Genomic DNA, 17,111 nt, shown 5'->3' on the forward strand with positions numbered 1-17,111 from the left:
GCACAGCTTACACAATGTAGTTACAGGCATCACAGGCAGCTGGTAACAGCTCTGTGGTGCCACTGCACAAACACATTCTGTCCTCTTCCTGTTCTCTTTTAAGAAAATAATAAAATAATAACAATAATAAAGAAGCATCAGTCCCTTGAGTCGATGTCAGGCTGCTTTGGGCACAGCTCAGCTCGATGGATGCGATGGGAAGGGAATCCCAGCCCTAGGGCTGTGCTGGGACAGCAGCAGGAAGGATGGCTTTGCTGGGAGCTCCATGCAGTGGATGTGGGGCTGAGGGCAGGCAGTGTGCAGCCATCACCAGCCCCTCCACGCTGCAGTGATGCTGCACCAAAGCCATGCCACAGCCTGGGCCGTGTTGTCACATCAATGTATCAGCAGAAAGTGACAACGGGACGGAGCTCTCGGATATTCCTGTTTCAGAACCGACTCGCAGCACCACGTTTCTTGCAGGAGCGCTCTGGAGTTTGTAGCTGATGTTTCTCACTGTTCTCCTTTGTTTCCTCTTTGCAGTCTTTTATCTGCTCAGCACCATTGCCGACAAGGGAGCAGAAAGCACAGGCTGCTGCTTTTTCCGTATCTGCCCGACTTTTGCTGTTAGTTACAGCGGAAAGAGCTGACTCACCGAGCTCCCCTGTTGGGCACGTCAGCACCTGCTGACATTTCCCAGCACCTGCTTTCACCCTTTGCACCAGTTCTTTGCATAATTAAAGCTCGGAAGTCAGCTGGGTCACGACATTTAACAAAACATTCCAGGTGCTACCGCAAAAAAGAGCCCTTCCTGATGGCAGTAGGAAGTTAGCGGCTCTGCATTGCCGCAGGCCCGGCTCTGTGCACGCAGTACCCTCAGCCTGAGGACGCTCCGTGCCCCCCCTCGCCCGTACTCCGCTTCTGCTCAGCCTTTCTCGCCGCTCTCCCGGCTCTCCGCCCCATTAACCAAGCAGCATCCCGTTTAAAAATCCTTCCCGGTCCCATCCAGCGGAGAGGGAAATGATGCTCGGTCGCTTCCTGGCGCTTTGCGAGCCTCTGTCCGGGCGGAGGGCGGCGGTTCCGGCCGCGGTGAGGAGCCCCAGCAGCGGCTGCCGAAGCCCGGAGATCCTCGCGGGGCCGCACCGGCGCAGCTCCGTCCCTGCGGCCGGAGCCGAAGGGTTAAGGGAGCCCTGGGGCAGGCCGGGAGCGCGGGGCGGGGAGAGGGGCGACGGGGCGACGGGGCGGCGGCGGCGGCTCCCGGCAACGGCGACACCGAGCGCGGCCGCATCGCGGACCCGACCCCCATCCCCGTCCCGACCCCCATCCCGGTCCCCCCGAGCTCCACGCTGACCGCCGGCCCGGAGGATGGACCAGTCGGTGGCCATCCAGGAGACGCTTCTCGATGGGGCGACGTGTCGAATCATATCCTTTGCCCCGTGCTCGTCCGGGGAAGGGCTGGCGAGTTCGCTCTTTTTTTTCTTCCCTTTCTGACCCCTCGACTCCCATCTCGGTTTGCCGTTCCTTGACCCACGCCGCACGCCGTGCAAGGAGCCGTGGCTGCGGGGCAGAGCGTGGAGAGCCGGCTGCTGGGCCTGGTGGAGCGCGGCGGGCAGCACGCGTGGGTGCCGAGATGGGGCAAAGCGGGCTTGTGCTTGGGGAGGGGGAGGGATTTGTGTGGGGTGGGATCTGCCTGGATCGAGGCCATTCCCTCCGCCTCTGCTCCGTGTTCGCAGGATCTACGTTTACACCCACCGGCGGATGGCCATCGCTGCGGAGGACGTGTGGCTGGAGAGGGTTATCCCCATCTCAGAGGGGTTTGCAGTGGAAGAAGGTATTCACGCGCTTCGGGGCTCAGTGGCCACCTCCAGAGGAGGGGATGGAGGGATGTGGAGTCTGTATTTCGTTGTTTACTTGCTGCGCTTTGGGATCTACTCAGCCCATCACGTTTCCTCATCAGTTTGTAATCCTTGGTGAAGCTGATGCATCTTATGGCCCAGCTGAAGGGCTCTGCTTTATCAATCCTGCAATCCAGAGCAGCACTCTGGGCACCTGCAGGGCTGCACTGCCCACCCCTGTGCCTTCAGGGAGCAGATAGGCAGAATCTGAAGGCTGTGCTCAGTAATCCGACCTCAGAGTGTTAAATCAAATGCTACAGTCCTGTCACTCAGCTTTGTAACAGCACTTTTGTTTCTGTTTGCAGTGATACCTGATGGTGACCTTCACGTCATTGGTGAGTTTTGCTGTTGCTGTTATGCCTGTGCTGCTGCAGCCACTGAATCATAGAATCACAGAATGGTTTGAGTTGAAAGGGACCCTTGAAGGACATCTGGTCCAACTCTGCAGCCCAGGGCACCCACAGCCCAGCCAGCCTTCTCCTGGTCTGTTGTCACCAGCCTGGCTTTGTTGCTCATTAAGGGGTGGTGCACCCTCCTGGACTTTCCTTTCCCAGTTGCTGTACCTATTGAAACCCATCTTATCCTTCTTTGTGCCCCTTGCCAAATCCAGTTCCAGCTGAGTCTTGGTCTTTCTGACCCCCCCCCCCCTCCCATGCAGCCTGGCAGCATCCTGTGCTCCTCCCAGGGTACCCGTCCCTGTTTCCATCGTGTTCCCAGAACAAAACATATTCCAGAGAGTGATTTTTGCATTTCTTTAATTACATCCTCACGCAAAATGTGAAAGTGAAATGGTAAGACCTGGGCAAACCTGCTGATGAAAGCCTGCAGAGGCATGCTTAGCTGCAGGGAGCAGAAACGGGGCTGTTCCTGAGCAACGGGCAGCACTGATGCATGCTCCTCTCCTCCTCCTGGTGTCACAGGTTCAGATGTGACCGTTCGGATCCGCTCCCAAGGCGATGGGCTCACAGTGCAGCTGCCTTTTGGTTCACACACCCGCACGTTCCTGCAGGAGGTCAGCAAGTGCAGCACAGGTACGTGTGAACACCTTCCTGGAGGTGTTCAAGGCCAGGTTGGATGGGGCCCCGGGCTGCCTGGTCTAGCATTAAATGGGGAGGTTGGTGGCCCTGCATGTGGCAGAGAGGTTGGAGATTCGTGATCCTTGAGGTCCCTTCCAACCCTGGCCATTGTGTGATTCTGTGTGCTCAGCGGTAGGGATGCAGGAGCCCAGGCTGCATTTGCGCTCACTGCTGAACCTCACGCACAGCAGCGATGCTTTGTGTCACCGTTCTGCAGCACCAGGGGGCTCAGCAGAGGGGAGCAGCACGTGGAGGCAGTGCTGTGATACACACCTGCGTGCTGTGCAGTCAGAAGGCCAAACGGAGATTTGCTCTGTGTATTCCGGGAGACCACAAGCAGAAAGCTGTCTCCTCCCACGCTCTGTGCTCGCCCTGTGCTCTCATTTCCTCGGTACCGGCAGCAACTCGGTGCTCTTCCCATCACGGCTCCCTCTGGGTTTCTTTTTGGGGGGGATGGAAGCCCGCTGCACGCTGCTGCTGTCCCAAAGACTTCGTGCTGCGGTCAGGGCCTCAGGGCCGGCCCCGGCTCCTGCGTGGGGCGGGAGGGACGGACAGCCGTCCTCCGGCGGGCGGAGCGAGGCGGAGCGGGGCCGGGGCGGAGCGGGACCGGGGCGGCCGGGTGCCGCGATGTCGGCGGGCGGGCGGCCCCGCCAAGGTGAGCGCTTAGGGGGGACCGCAGGGAAGTGCAGGGGCCGGGATTCGAGGTCCGTCCCGTCCCGTCGAAGCCGCCGCGCTCGGGCCGGTGGCGGTGCTCAATCCGCACCGACGTTGGGTCCGAGCGATGGGAGCCTGATGGTTTGAGGGAGGGAGGGTCAGGAGGGGTCCGGGCGCTTGCTTAGTGCGTGGTGGTGCTTTGGGGAGGGCACGCTGTCCGCTCGATGCCGTGGAAGCTCTCCGTGCTGCCCCGAGGGCTGCGGTGAGGGGCGGAGGGTTCGCTCCGAGCAGCAGCGGCTCAGCCCGCGCTCCTGGGCACGGCGGGGGGAGATCGGCGGCGGTGGGACCCCGAGGGCCGCGTTGCTGGCCTGGATTCCGGGCTGCGCTTTCCTCGATGGTGAATCCGGTGTCGGTTTTCATGTGCTGTGGCTGCGACCTTTCAGCTGTTCTGGGCCCGGCTGTGGGGCCGCCCCGTGTTGTGCCGTGCCGTGCTTTGCTGTTCGCCTTTTCCCCTCCTGCTCCCAGGAGCTGCTGCTGTGCGAAGGGAGCGAGTGAGAAAGCGCAGAGAGCAGAGCGACGCCGGCGACTCGGCGTGGCGTTCAAAATAGAGGTCAATCCGTTTCTGCTTTACCTGCCTTTGGCTGGGCTGTCGCTGCCATTCCTCCTCTCTGTTCTCTGCCGGGAAGAGGTGAATTCTGCAATTCAGACGTGAGACAGCGGCACAAAATGCACTGAGCTTTGGATGGGGGAACATCTGTCCAGCTGTGCTGTTTAACACGGGGCTTCAGAGCAACTGGGAAGGACCTGGACGTGTGCTTAGGAGGAAAAGCACTGAGCTGCACTGGAGCCGGGTGCTGTGCTGGGATGTTTTTGTTGCACCTGGAGAGCAGCAGTGCCCTTTGCATTGTGAGCTCGTTGGGAAGCAGCTCTCCTATGAAACTCTGCCTCTGAGCTGTGACAAAATCGCCTTCTCAAGGTTTTGTTGTGTGTTTCTTCAGGCTGAGTTGTTCAGGGATCTCTCTTTACTTTTATTCCCTCTTAGAAGAAGAAAGCACCGTCACACAAGGTCTTTGGGGACAGAAAGTAATACAGAGTGAGGGTTTCTCTGCTGTTTCCCATAATATCTCCCTCTGTGTCGTTACGGGATCATGAGCACTGAGCAAGAGACTCCCATATGCAAAAGCACATTTAAATAGTGTGCAAATGCTGCCATTTGCTCATAGAGCACTACTGGTTCCTTCTGTCTTGTGTGGATTAAGGCTGGTGAATGCATCAGGGGATCTGGGAAGGGATTTTAATGGGCTTTAGCTTCTGTGGTCGTTGTTCCCAGTTTGAGTTAGGCCCCTTGTCTAGAGCCCTGTGTGTGTGTGCAGACTCGGCCTGTGTGCTCCTGTGCAGGGAGGGGTGGGCTGGATGCGCTGCTGCAAGCAATGCATGGCACAGGTAGTTCTCCCTTCTGGGTGCTGAGCTGGGTCTGGCTTTATCTGAAGGTAGGATACACCTTGCTGCTGTAGAATGGTGTTGGAATGTTGCTGCATGCTTTTCATAGCAAGTCTTTGTTGCCTCTGAAGTCCCTTCTAACTGCAAATCCTGGGTCAGGCTGTCTGTGTTCTGCTGCTCTCTTATCCCTGGTTCTCGTTGGTTCTGTGCCCCCCTCAGGGATTACATGAGGTTGTGCATTGCTAAAATATTCCACGTTGGGTTGCCAAATGATGGACCCCTTCTAGTTAGATACAAACTTATCTGAAGGAAACAGCCCATTTCCAGGGCTAATCTCTTCCTTAGAAGAATGCGACATAAAAGTTATTGCTGTTAATGAGGTTCAAACATGAAGGTGTGACGCGTGGCCATGATCTTTGTGCCACACAGTGCTGCACAGCACACAGCAGCCAGACATCTCCCATGCTGCCCAGCGTTGTCCAAACAGAGCCCAAACTTCTGCTCCCTCCTCCAAAAGCAGCAGCAGTTCAATTCCTGCTCCCTTTACTGCCAAAGTTCGAGTTGGTTCACATCACTGGCGAGATGCACAGCGTGGTGCTTATCAGGAGCACTGCAGGGGCTCAGGCAGCTCTGAATCAGTGCTTAATGCCTGCAGAGAACACACACGGCTCCATCCCAGCGCACACAAGGGGGGCACTTTGGGTTGGATGGGCTCTGAGGGAGCGTTGTGCTGCAGTGGTGCTGCTGGAGGAGGTTTTGTCTTATCAAAGTCTGCTCCTGCTCAGCACTTTGGGCTGTGTGTGATCCGTAATGAGGTTTGAATCATGTGCTCGTGGAAGCAGCCACTGATTAATCCTCTTAGACAGCCTTTCTTCTCAGAGGGCTCTTTGGGCAGAAGAGGTTTTCCAGGCTGTGAATGCGCCCACTTCTTGTCGGTGTGTTTATACTCAGAGTACTCAGAGTTCTGTCTGTGGGATGTGCTCGTGCCCCAGAGGATGCACTGCAGCAGCAATAATACTTAATCATTCTTCTCAACTGTGCTCAGCTGAATGAATGGAACCTTATGAGCTGAAGAGCATCTTCTGTGTCATCTTCAGATTTGTGTGCCACGTGTCGTAGCCCTGAGATTGCCTTCTGTGCGTGGACATATGGAAAAGCTATGCAAAATTCTCTGTTTTGCCCCTTGTAGGAGCAGAATGTCGTGGCTGAAACAAGCGCTGCAGGCTCTCTAAATTTTGCTAACAAAGTGCCACGTAATTACTGTTGTACCTGAATCTAATTGCGTTTGCATAGGGTCTGCCCTGTTGTTTTTTTTTTTTTTTAGGGAGTGTGGTTTGCATTGAGGCACTGCTTCTGCTGCAGTGTGGTGGGTTTGCACAGGGGCTGTACTGCACTGCTTTGCAGGAGGGGCTCCCGTGCTTTGCTGTGCTGCTGCAGACAAGCAGAAAGCCTTTAAATAGCAGTGTGCTTTTTATTTTGTTCTTCCTTTCCTTGTACTTCCTGTCTTGCTTCAGAAAGGGAAAGCTTATTATCTGTGCAGCTTTCTGCATGCCTGGGATAAAGCCCAGGGGGGTGGGCAGCTCTGCAGCCCTGTGCCACGCTGTGTCCCTCCTGCCTGTCGCTGTGCCCCACCAGCCCATCAGATAAGTGACAGATCCTGAGATAACCGAGGTGCTTTGGTTCTCTGTACAGACCTAAGCTACGTTGGTTTCCCTTCTGTTTGCCTGTGGTTGCTAAGTTAAACGCTCCTTTGTGTTTCATGTGAAACTTTCTTCTTCTTTCCAGAAGCAGTTGGCTCTGAAGGCATCAAGCAGAATGGAAAGAAGCTTGCAGTTAATCCAGGCTGGAGCCAGGACAGCACTGACAGGGGTGCTCCCAGGTATGGATTCTGTCTGACTTCACTTGAATCACATTCAAAGTGATGCTTTTCTGGGTGCTTCTGTGGAATGGTGGGTAGCAGGAACGAGCTGCAGTGGGCAAGCTGATGGTGTTCTGGTGTTGAGAGGAAGAAGGAGAAATTGCAGAGTGCTTGCTATCTGGTTTCCTGGTTTTCAGCTGGAAAGCAAGAGGAGGAACTTGGTCTCTGTGGTCCCAATGTGTCTGAGCAGGGCAGCAGCACAGGGTATGTGGCTGCTGCATTATCTGCTTCTATCTGCTAGCACTCACCACAGGTACCAGGATCTAGAGCGGCTTCTTGAGAAGAGAACCCTAAGATCCTATTTAAGAGAGGAAAAATGAAGTCCAGCATCAGCATGCTGTCAAAACTGGAGTGGGAATTTCTGCGCTGCCTCTTGGAGCCAGTCCTGCCAGTCCCCCTATTTGGGCATATTTTGCTGTGTAGTGGGACAGGACTGGCTGCTGTTGTTTGTTTTGAATTCAGAGAGCTTTGGCTTAGGGCCACCCCATCTCATAGATACACTCCTAGAATGTTAAGAGTTTCATTTTTCAGTTCCCAGGACTTTGTGGACCTTGCTGCATATCCTTCAGAGTCCGTCTCTGTGCCATCCTTGGCATTCACGTGCAGGTTGTTGACCTTACATTTATATCATATACTTGCTTGTGGGAACTCCTGAGCTGTGTCAAAAGGAGCTTGCAGTAACTCACAGAGCCACAAGATACTAAACAAAACCCCCCACCCACCCCTTGCTGCCTCCTTACTAGACAGAAATGGGACTTTTCTGCTACAAAAACAGTTTTGCATTCTTCTACTGTCATCTGAAGGGTTGAGCAGAGGGCGATTGGCATCTGCCTGTTCCAAGGAGCAGGAAATGTGTATGGTTTTATACCAACATCCAGGCGGGCAAAATCAGCCCTGACCCGACAGGCTGCACTGGGTGAGCCAGAAGGTTTTGTTCTTTCAGTTGGTTAAACTGGTTTTATCTAGAGAAGCTCTGAGCTGTCATCAGAAGCGCTCGTTTCACTCTTGTCTGCTCGTTCTGAGCACTGGCTGGTGAAACAGAGAGGAAGATTTGGATCGCGTCCTCAGCAGCAGAACGAAGTTGGTCAGGGTGTGTGCTTATCCTGTGCTTCATCTCACAGTTCTGCATTCGCTTGCAGGCAAAGCAAACTCAAACCAGAGGTGACAACAGAAATGGTGCAGTCCTCCAGCATGATGGTCTCAAACATGGCTTCAGTCTTAGCAGAATCAAAGTTTGGGCTACGAGATACTATTGTCAAATCTGAGCTTGTGCAAAGGGAGGATTCCTACACGTCCATCCAGAACTTCAGGTAATGATCAGTCCTGATTTTGGAAGTGGGATGAGAGGTTTTCTGTACCTGGAGGTGCATTGGTTCCACGCAGCCCTGCCATCTCTCTCACTGCTTCAGGTCACTGTTTAACATTGCTGCCGTTCTAATGAGCTCCTAAGAGCTTAGGAGGAATAATCTAATGATGAGCAAAAACTTTTCTGTGGTCAAGATCCACCTGTGCTGGTGATGCAATGAATTTGTCATTTCAGACTGCTACTGCACAGCTCAATCAATGTGTTTTTATACTGTATGCAAAAAATGTGTGTGTTTCTGTTAAACAGGCACATAAAGGTGCTACTGTAATTAAATCACTGTAGGAATTTAAGCTCTGCCACGTTGTCTTAACGTCCCTCTGGAAACAAGTTACTCCTAAATAATTAGTAATTACTTGGGTTAATAATAGTGATATTTGCAGCTCTGGGATTTAGCAAAAGTGAATTTCTTTGCAGGTTTTTTGTTGGGACTTACAATGTGAATGGTCAGTCCCCCAAAGAAAGCCTCCAGCCTTGGCTGAGATGTGACTCTGCACCTCCGGACGTTTACTGTGTGGGGTGAGTGCCTCCCTCCTGTTCTTCCCTCCAAACCTCAGCCCTGGGTTGCTTTGCTTGTGAAGGCATAGCATGGAGGTGTTCAGCCAGGACAGCTGAGGAATGTCTGCATTGCCTTACTCTGCTGCACTGCTTCAGAGTGTGTGTGTGTGCATAGCCTGGAAGGGCTGTTGTTCTGGTGGCTGGGCTCTTTGGCACTGCAGTTTTACATCATCTTCAATGCGGTTCAATATAACTTAGCTTTACATTTAACATACCTCTGAAATGAGCATATCTGAAAATTCAAATTCAGTTATAATTTAGAGCATAAACTGTTTTAGTTCTTTCCTGGAGGAAAGGGCTGGAGTTATAAACAAGTGTGTGCATCCACGGGTTCCTTCCTCTAATGCAGTTTCCAGGAGCTTGATCTGAGTAAAGAAGCCTTCTTTTTCAATGACACACCGAAGGAAGAAGAATGGTTTAAAGCTGTAACTGATAGCCTTCACCCAGACGCCAAGTATGCAAAGGTAAACGTGACTTCTGGGGAGGTTTGAGTGTGGAATCGTTTTCCAGTCGGGCCTCTTTTCACCTTGTTCTCCTGTTTTCAATCGCTGTGTCTTTCAGAGGGGCATTGTCTGCAGGCTTTTGCTCAGTCAGAAGGTGACGTAGGCAGTGTTACTGTGCAGAATGCCAAGGCAGAGGGCAGGCAGGACAGCTGGGCGCCATGCCTTAGTGGAGCTCCTCCGGTTTGGGGGTAGAGAATAGGAAGCATCTGATTGTTTGCCCTGTCTGTCTCCTGGTATGCATGCTTGAATGAGCTGTCAAGGCATCTTGGAAGGAATACTGCTTGTGTTTTGGCTCCTTCTCCTTACTTCTGCTTTGTCTCTCATCAGTTGTCTAAGGGAAGCTCCTTCTATGGGCTGCCTGTGCCTCGGGCTTTGCTTTGGGCTTCTGCTTCCTTTACTTCAGCATTGCTCCCTGGCTCCCTCCTGTGCTGTGCTGCTGGAGTGCCTGTAACTGTGTGTCGAGGTGGTCTGTTGGATGAGCCTGCAGCTCTCCTTTGCATATACTCTGACCTGTGTTCTGGGCTGGGAGGCAGTGTGCCTTCTCCTGTTCTGGTATTTAATGCAACAGGATCTGTTTTTCAGGTGAAACTTGTGCGACTCGTGGGAATAATGCTTCTGTTGTATGTGAAAGCAGACCTTGCTTTGAACATCTCTGAGGTGGAAATTGAGACTGTGGGAACTGGCATCATGGGGAGGATGGTAAGAATTGACAACAGACTTTGGAGAACCCTGGCAGCCCATCTCCTCGGATGTAGAGGTTATTCTCCCAGCTAAAAGGTGCAGCTGCCTTTAGAAATGCACGTGGTGGCTCAGGGTGTTTGCTGGAGGGAACCACCATCTGCTCTCAAAGCCTTACAGAGCTTGAAAGCTTTTTCCCAATGGCATGTGTTGGGCTGTGTGAGGCCATGAGGTTTGATGATGGCTGTGGTTTTGCCTGAGGCAATCAATGTGAGGAAACACAAGCACAAGAAACCTGTCCTTCCAGATTATAGTTTTCCTGAGGGGGACTTAGTGGCCCCTTGCCATTCTGCTCCATTGGAATGAAGTCTATGTCCTTTCACTGTCATTTCTGCAGCTGTAACTTGGCAGAGGTGTTTTGGACCAGCTGAGCCACATACTTCCTCCTCCACTTTCAAATCTTTATGTTCTATGTTGAAAGGTTTAGTTTGTTGCTAGACAGGTTTCAGGACTGATGAAGCAAGTGACCAGCACTCTTACTGATTTGAACTTCCTTTAGTGTTAGCTAAATCCTGAGTTACAAATGGGCTCTGTGTGTTTGCTTGCCACCTTCCGTTGCTGTGTGTGATCCTCACCTGAGCTAAAATTCACAAAGCAGTTATCACCTGCAGTTACCAGTTGGCTTTTCAGCCTTTTTTTCTTCTGGAATTTGTGGTCTGCCTCGGTGTCTCCTGGGTTGTCTGCTGCTATTAACTCATTTCTGGATTCATCTGTTGAGTACAGAAAAGTTTCTGAGCGCTGTATTTCTCTTTCAGGGTAACAAAGGAGGTGTTGCCATAAGGTTTAAATTCCACAACACAAGTGTGTGCGTTGTGAATTCTCACCTTGCGGCTCACACGGAGGAATATGAGAGGAGGAACCAGGACTTCAAAGACATTTGCTCTCGGATGCAGTTCTGCCAATCGAATCCCAGCTTGCCACCTCTCACTATCAGCAAACACGAGTATGCTTCTTGTTTGACTGTATGGATCACTGCAGGAAGCAAGACAGAGCATTGTGAATGTGGTGGGCTGGGATGTGAGGAGGGTGGCTAATGCTTTAATTGCTAGCCTGGAAAGGCCAGAAACACTTCTCTAGAACTCTGGTTTTGATAGTGGTCACCTATATGGTTCTGGCAAGTCACTTGGCCACTTATGCTCTAACAAGCCTTGTTTTAGTTCCTGCAGGAAGCAGGAAGGGGGCAATAATACACATGAATCTCCTCAATGTGTTTTGGTGTTTAGTGAGGAATATAAAAAGCACTAGCTGTGTAAAGATGGTGACAAACATGCAGAGTGGGAATTAAGAACAGCAAAGGTGGAAAAAGTGGCTGCTCATTCAAGTTCCAACTCTTGCTTGTGTGCTGTGGTGCAGGAAGACAGACACAACACCCACCTGATCATGGGGAGATTAGGGAGCTCACACGGGCATCTTTGGGCCCACGTGCAGACTTCTGGTCTACGTTCTCTTGCAGTGTGATCTTGTGGTTGGGTGACCTCAACTATCGGCTGGAGGAGCTGGATGTGACGAAAGTGAAGCAGCTTGTAGATGAGAAAGCATTTTCAGAGCTTTGCCAATACGACCAGGTACTGATGCCTCAACCACCTGCAGGTGGTGCTGAGTGTGCTTAATGAGGGACTGCTCACGTACTCCTCAGTGCTGAACATCTCCCCTTTAGCTCCTATGGGAGTTGGGCTTGAGCTCGTTCCATTTTTCTTCTTTTTTTCTCCTGTAGCTGAAGAGGCAAATGAATGCAAAAGCTGTCTTTGAAGGCTTTACAGAGGGGGAGATTTCTTTCCAGCCAACATACAAATACGACGCTGGCTGTGATGAGTGGGACACGAGGTACAGTGATTGCTTCATATGTGACGCTCCTGTTATCCTCGAAGGCAGTAAAAATGAAGTGAAAAAGAAATACAGAAATGGGCCTTGTTCTGGTTTCTGGCAGAGCAGTGTTCTGCCTTGCATTGTTATTCCACCTGAGCTGTGCCTGGAAGCTGTAATTTTCACCTCTGTCCTAGTGAGAAGTGCCGTGTTCCAGCTTGGTGTGATCGGATACTGTGGAAAGGGCAGAACGTTGCTCAGCTGAGCTACCGCAGCCATATGGCTCTGAAGATCAGCGACCATAAGCCAGTTAGCTCCGTGTTTGATATTGGGGTAAGTGTGTCAGTGCTGAAGGAAATTAAGTCTCCTGACCGTGTCGTGTGTGGGGGTGGAGGAGGGAGGCTCTCCTGCTGGATTGTCCCCACTTTGATGGCATCCACGTGGAGCAAGGGCTGGGTAATACTGAGCATGATAAGATAAGCTTGTGTTAAGTGATGCTCCTCTTAAGTTATTCTGTCAAAGTGTATCTGCAGGTATTTTTTTAGACATATTCTTTTTCTTTAATCATTTTTTTCAGAAGCTTGCAATGCAGGAACACTACATGACTGGCAGCCCAGGAGTGTGCTGTCAAACTTCATAAATAACAAACAAATAAGCAAAAGCCCTGACCGTGTGATTCTCTCTATAGCAAGGTCCTTTATTGCTGGATCCTGAGCAGATCTCAGAGCAGTAGTGCTCCAAGGAGCTCTGTTCTTCGAATACATTGCACTGCTAAAATGGAATCACTTCATGTTTCGGGCCCACATATTATAGCTCACCTGCAGAGGCACCGTAAACACAAACTAGTGCTGTGTGTGCCCTTTTCAGGTGAAAGTTGTGAACGAGGAGCTCTACCGAAAGGTCTTTGAGGAAATCGTGCGCTCCCTGGATAAGGTGGAGAACGCCAACATTCCCTCGGTGACCCTCTCCCAAAGAGAGGTAGGGTCTGTTCATCTGCTGTGAGTTGCTGGACAAATCAAGCATTCCCAGACCCTAGATGTGTTTTCTCGTGGTAGCAGTTTGTTAGATGGATGTTGGACCATGTGGTCTGGTTCCAGTCAAGTACAGGCTACCGAGCTGAAACGTACAGCCACGTTATGAGATGGAGAATAAAAGGGCAGTTTCAAGTAACAGCAAGTTCTTGGAAACATAAAATGTGAAATTCTGAGGGATTTGGAGAAGGTCACAAGACCAGCGTTTGCTTTGTGTGTTGGGGACTATAGAAGATAAGTAACCGAGAGGCTTACAGATACCTTGTTCTCAAATTCCACTGGGGTTATTTGAGGGGAGCATTGGTTTTAAAGGGCACGCTGCTGCAGTGTGTAAATAAGTGTAATCCTTTTTAATCCTGGAAGAGGCGGGATGTGGGAGCAAGAGGGTTAATCTGGGTATCTTGCTGCTTTATGATTAAACTATGGGGCAGCAATGGGAGGAATTGCTGCTGGTGCTTGGCGTGGGGGGATTGGCTGATGATGTTGGCTGATGATGTTGGCTGACGTTTGTTTCTAGTTCCACTTTGAGGACGTCAAATACATGCAGCTGCAGGTAGAGAAGTTTACAATCCGCAATGGACCAGTGCCCTGCCAGTTTGAATTTATCAGCAAACCAGATGAGGTTACCTACTGCAAGGAGTGGCTGATGGCTAATCCTAGTCAAGGCTTCCTGCTGCCAGGTGAGTTCCTCACTGTTCATTTCATGTAATGAGCTAATTATTGTAACGTGTTGGCTTTGTTCTTTTTGCTATTTTGAGAGTGCTGTGCTTGTTGACAAGTTGATTGGTTTAATGCCTTTTTTAAAACTCAGTATTGTTTTCTTATCTTCTGTCAGGTTCTGAGATCACAATTGAGTTGGAACTGTTTGTTAATAAATCAACAGCTACACACTTGAACTCTGGAGAAGAAAAACTCGAAGACATTTTGGTCTTGCATCTCGACAGGGGGAAGGATTATTTTCTGTCTGTAACAGGAAACTACTTGCCCAGTTGCTTTGGGTCTCCCATTCATACGCTGTGTTACATGAGGGAACCGATCCAAGACATGTCTGCAGAATCCATTCGGAATCTTGTGAGTTAAAGATAAGCTTCCCTTCTGAACCCACAGACACCATTAAAACTAGGTGATTGTCTTATTTGTTGCCACAGAGCCTTCTTTCGCTCCCCTGGTCCATAGTCTGAAAATGCTGATACATCTCCACGCCTTGTTTTAGTGCTTTGTTTGGGTACAGCACTGACAGTAATATGCCATTTGCTCTGCTTGCACGTTGAAAAAAGGTGTGTGCAAAGTGTGATTGAGAGCATCTTTTTTTGTTTGTGCTTCTGATACAATTGTGCCTGACACAGCAGTCTGTGAAAGCTGGTGAGTGCAGCTGCTTGTTAAACAACAAGTCCTAGTTCTCAGCTGTAAACTCTGTGAAGCGATTTGCAGAGTTGAACAAGAAGCTGGCTAGCTCACTTTGTTCCCTCTTTATTTTTTCCTCCTTACCCCTCTCTCTCAGACCCTGATGCCGCTGGAAATGAGTGATAATGCTACTCAAGCTGAAAAGCCTCTGGAAATTCCCAAAGAGCTGTGGATGATGGTGGATCACTTATACCGCAATGCTTCCCAGCAGGTTGGCAGTGCTTGTGCTGGAGCTGCAGAATAATTTGTTGGCATTCGGTTAAGGTTTGGGGAAGGTGGCAACCATTGCTAAGTGTGGATGTTTGGCTGATGGTAAAGAGTGAAAATGAATATTTTTGAGATAAGAGATTCTATTACCCTGAGTTGCAGAGTTTTGTGAAGGCGATGCAGTCTGTGTGTGGCATACACCAGCAGCTCCCCCTTTGCTTTGCTCTTTAATGCGGTCTCATAGCCTTCCTAAAACTGCTCATGGTGAGGTTTGTGCTGATGGCTACCAACCTAGGGATGTTTTTCCTGCCATTTCATAATTTTGGCTTTATTTACCCAAATAACTTCTGTTTCCCCTTGAGACTGATCAATGATGGCCTTTGCAGGAGGACCTATTTCAGCAACCAGGCCTCAGGTCTGAATTTGAGCAGATCCGAGACTGCTTGGACAAAGGAATGCATGATACCCTCCGTATCCTTTCAGGCTGATGTCTGATTGGGCTCACTATGCCCAAGCAAAAGATCAAAGCTGAGAAAGGTTTGATCAGTCTTCTGTGCTCCGTCACGGTTTTTAAACTGCTCTCTGTCATCTCGTGGTAACTGAGATGTGCTGCTCTTTGCAATCAGTCCTAACGCCTCTGCTGAGTCCTTGTTGTATTGATGCACGATTGTTGATTAACTACATCAGTATCTAATTGCCAATGGAAACAGTTTGCTGTGTGGGGCCAAGCAATTTGACTCAAAGCTGTGAACAGCAGTTCTCGGAGACCTTAGCAAAGATGAGTGTTTCAGCAGACATACTGCCAAAATAGAGCACGCTGTGCTTACCTCTTCCTTAACCACCTTTGGACCAGTTGGCAGCAACCACTCGGTAGCAGAGGCGCTGCTGCTCTTCTTGGAAAGCCTGCCAGAGCCAGTCATCTGCTACAGGTACTACAGCAGCTGTTTGGAGTGTGCCAACAACTACCTGCTGAGCAGCCAGGTAATGCCAGCTTCAATGGGGGACCGCTTCTGGAAGGGGGTAGACTGGTTTACTCTGGACAAATTACAGCATTTTGCTATGAGAAATGTAATCTTATCATGAAAGAAATGATGCAGAACTTGGGTTATTAAGAACTGTTCCCATACACAGACAGCGTGATGTTGGTAGTAGACAAAGCTCCCAAGTTATTGTCGTTTCTTCAATATATGTTGTTTTTTTTTCTCCACCCAGATTATCTCTAACCTGCCAGAGTGCCATAAAAATGTGTTTGAATATCTAATGGCATTTCTACGAGAACTACTGAAAAATTCAGGGAAGAACAATTTGGATGTGAATATTCTAGGTAAGGCAAGCAAAATAACCATTCTGTTCAGAGGGGTTTTTCAGTTAGTAGGACATATTTCTCCAAAGCAATTGCAGTCATGGTCTCCATAGAAAAATGGATTTTGCATCCTTGCAGTAGCCAGAAAAAAGTTTTATGGTGTCACAGAGAGGTCAGTGTGTCATCAACTTTATCTAACCCCTCCTGAAACCAGGCTCTCTCTCATTACAACTAATTGAGATTGGTGGAATTACCCTTAATAGCTTGCTGTTGACTGGTGCTCTCTTTCCTCTCTCTCTCTTTTAAAAATGCAGCTAGTATATTTGGTGGCTTGTTACTTAGACCTCCTCCTGGACATCCTATGCCTGATATAACGGAAAAGAGGAAAGCTCAGCAATTTATCCATCAATTCCTCCTGAAAGAGAACAATTTATCGTGACTTTCAGATGCAGCTAATCTGACTTTTAGATATGAAACTACTGTAAAGAAAAAAATGTACAGTGTATCAGTTTTGTTTTTTTTTTTTGAATCACAGTATTTTATACAATCTTTTGCTATTAAATGCAGCTCAGGCATTTAGAATCAGGTGTCACTGTTAATAAGCTGTAAAGTACATTGAATTTCTAAATAAGCTGTACGTAGACAAGCAAAAATATAAAAGCTGATATTTACTCTTGTATTTAACTTGTATTAAAGCACAGAATTTTTAAGTCCTTATTATTTAAATAAAAACATCTCAGTGCATTTTCCAGCTTTGGGCTCTTGGTTTTAAGTGTGCTTTAAGTCCCACCTGTTACAGGCACGGAGCAGCTCTACCCACTGTAGGATACGAGCATTTCCATGCCTTTCCCAGCACGCTGTAACCCTATGGAAGCATGCAGCACCACAAAGCAGCACTGCAATCAAGGACAAGACCCTGGGCTACAGAAAGATGGGTAGTTTTAAATCCAGCTGCTGGCTGACGGCCCAGCATTGAGCAGCACCATGGGCTTCTGCCTCATGGGGGTGGGCCTGGGTGGTGGTTCAGGGCTACTCAACATTCCTCATCTCTTCATAAAGATGCAGCAGTACTCAGCGTGCAGTGGTGGAGCAGTTTGTTATCTGGTGTCTGATGATCAGGGGCCTGGAGCACCTCCCCTGCGAAGACAGGCAGAGGGAGCTGAGCTTGTTCAGCCTGGAGAAAAGGCGGCTATGAGGAGACCTCATTGCAGCCTTTGGTTCCTGAATGGAGCCTACAAA

At 50.0% G+C, this 17,111-nt stretch overlaps 1 protein-coding gene across 4 annotated transcripts; it reads left to right on the forward strand.

The window, feature by feature from the left end:
- Positions 1-1,344: 1,344 nt before the first annotated feature.
- INPP5B (inositol polyphosphate-5-phosphatase B) lies at positions 1,345-16,311 on the forward strand (the record flags this gene model as incomplete). 4 transcript variants are annotated; one of them, XM_079546213.1, is made up of 22 exons in its annotated part: positions 1,345-1,433; positions 1,550-1,597; positions 1,713-1,810; positions 2,180-2,209; positions 2,795-2,905; positions 6,830-6,923; positions 8,102-8,272; positions 8,743-8,844; positions 9,233-9,347; positions 9,969-10,085; positions 10,880-11,067; positions 11,578-11,689; positions 11,839-11,948; positions 12,125-12,260; positions 12,795-12,905; positions 13,476-13,638; positions 13,794-14,029; positions 14,460-14,573; positions 14,956-15,040; positions 15,423-15,550; positions 15,782-15,893; positions 16,187-16,311. In XM_079546213.1, 22 exons carry the CDS (start codon positions 1,345-1,347, stop codon positions 16,309-16,311), a joined length of 2,595 nt encoding a protein of 864 aa, XP_079402339.1. The 4 variants fall into 4 exon arrangements, with proteins under 4 accessions (XP_079402339.1, XP_079402338.1, XP_079402336.1 ...); XM_079546212.1 differs by having other exon boundaries at positions 1,345-1,401; positions 1,518-1,597; positions 2,795-2,911; positions 6,836-6,923; XM_079546210.1 differs by having other exon boundaries at positions 1,345-1,401; positions 1,518-1,597; positions 8,084-8,272.
- Between the last annotated feature and the right edge of the window lie 800 nt (positions 16,312-17,111).

This window comes from Tetrao urogallus (assembly GCF_951394365.1).
Source record: "Tetrao urogallus genome assembly, chromosome: 23".
Lineage (NCBI taxonomy): Eukaryota > Metazoa > Chordata > Aves > Galliformes > Phasianidae > Tetrao > Tetrao urogallus.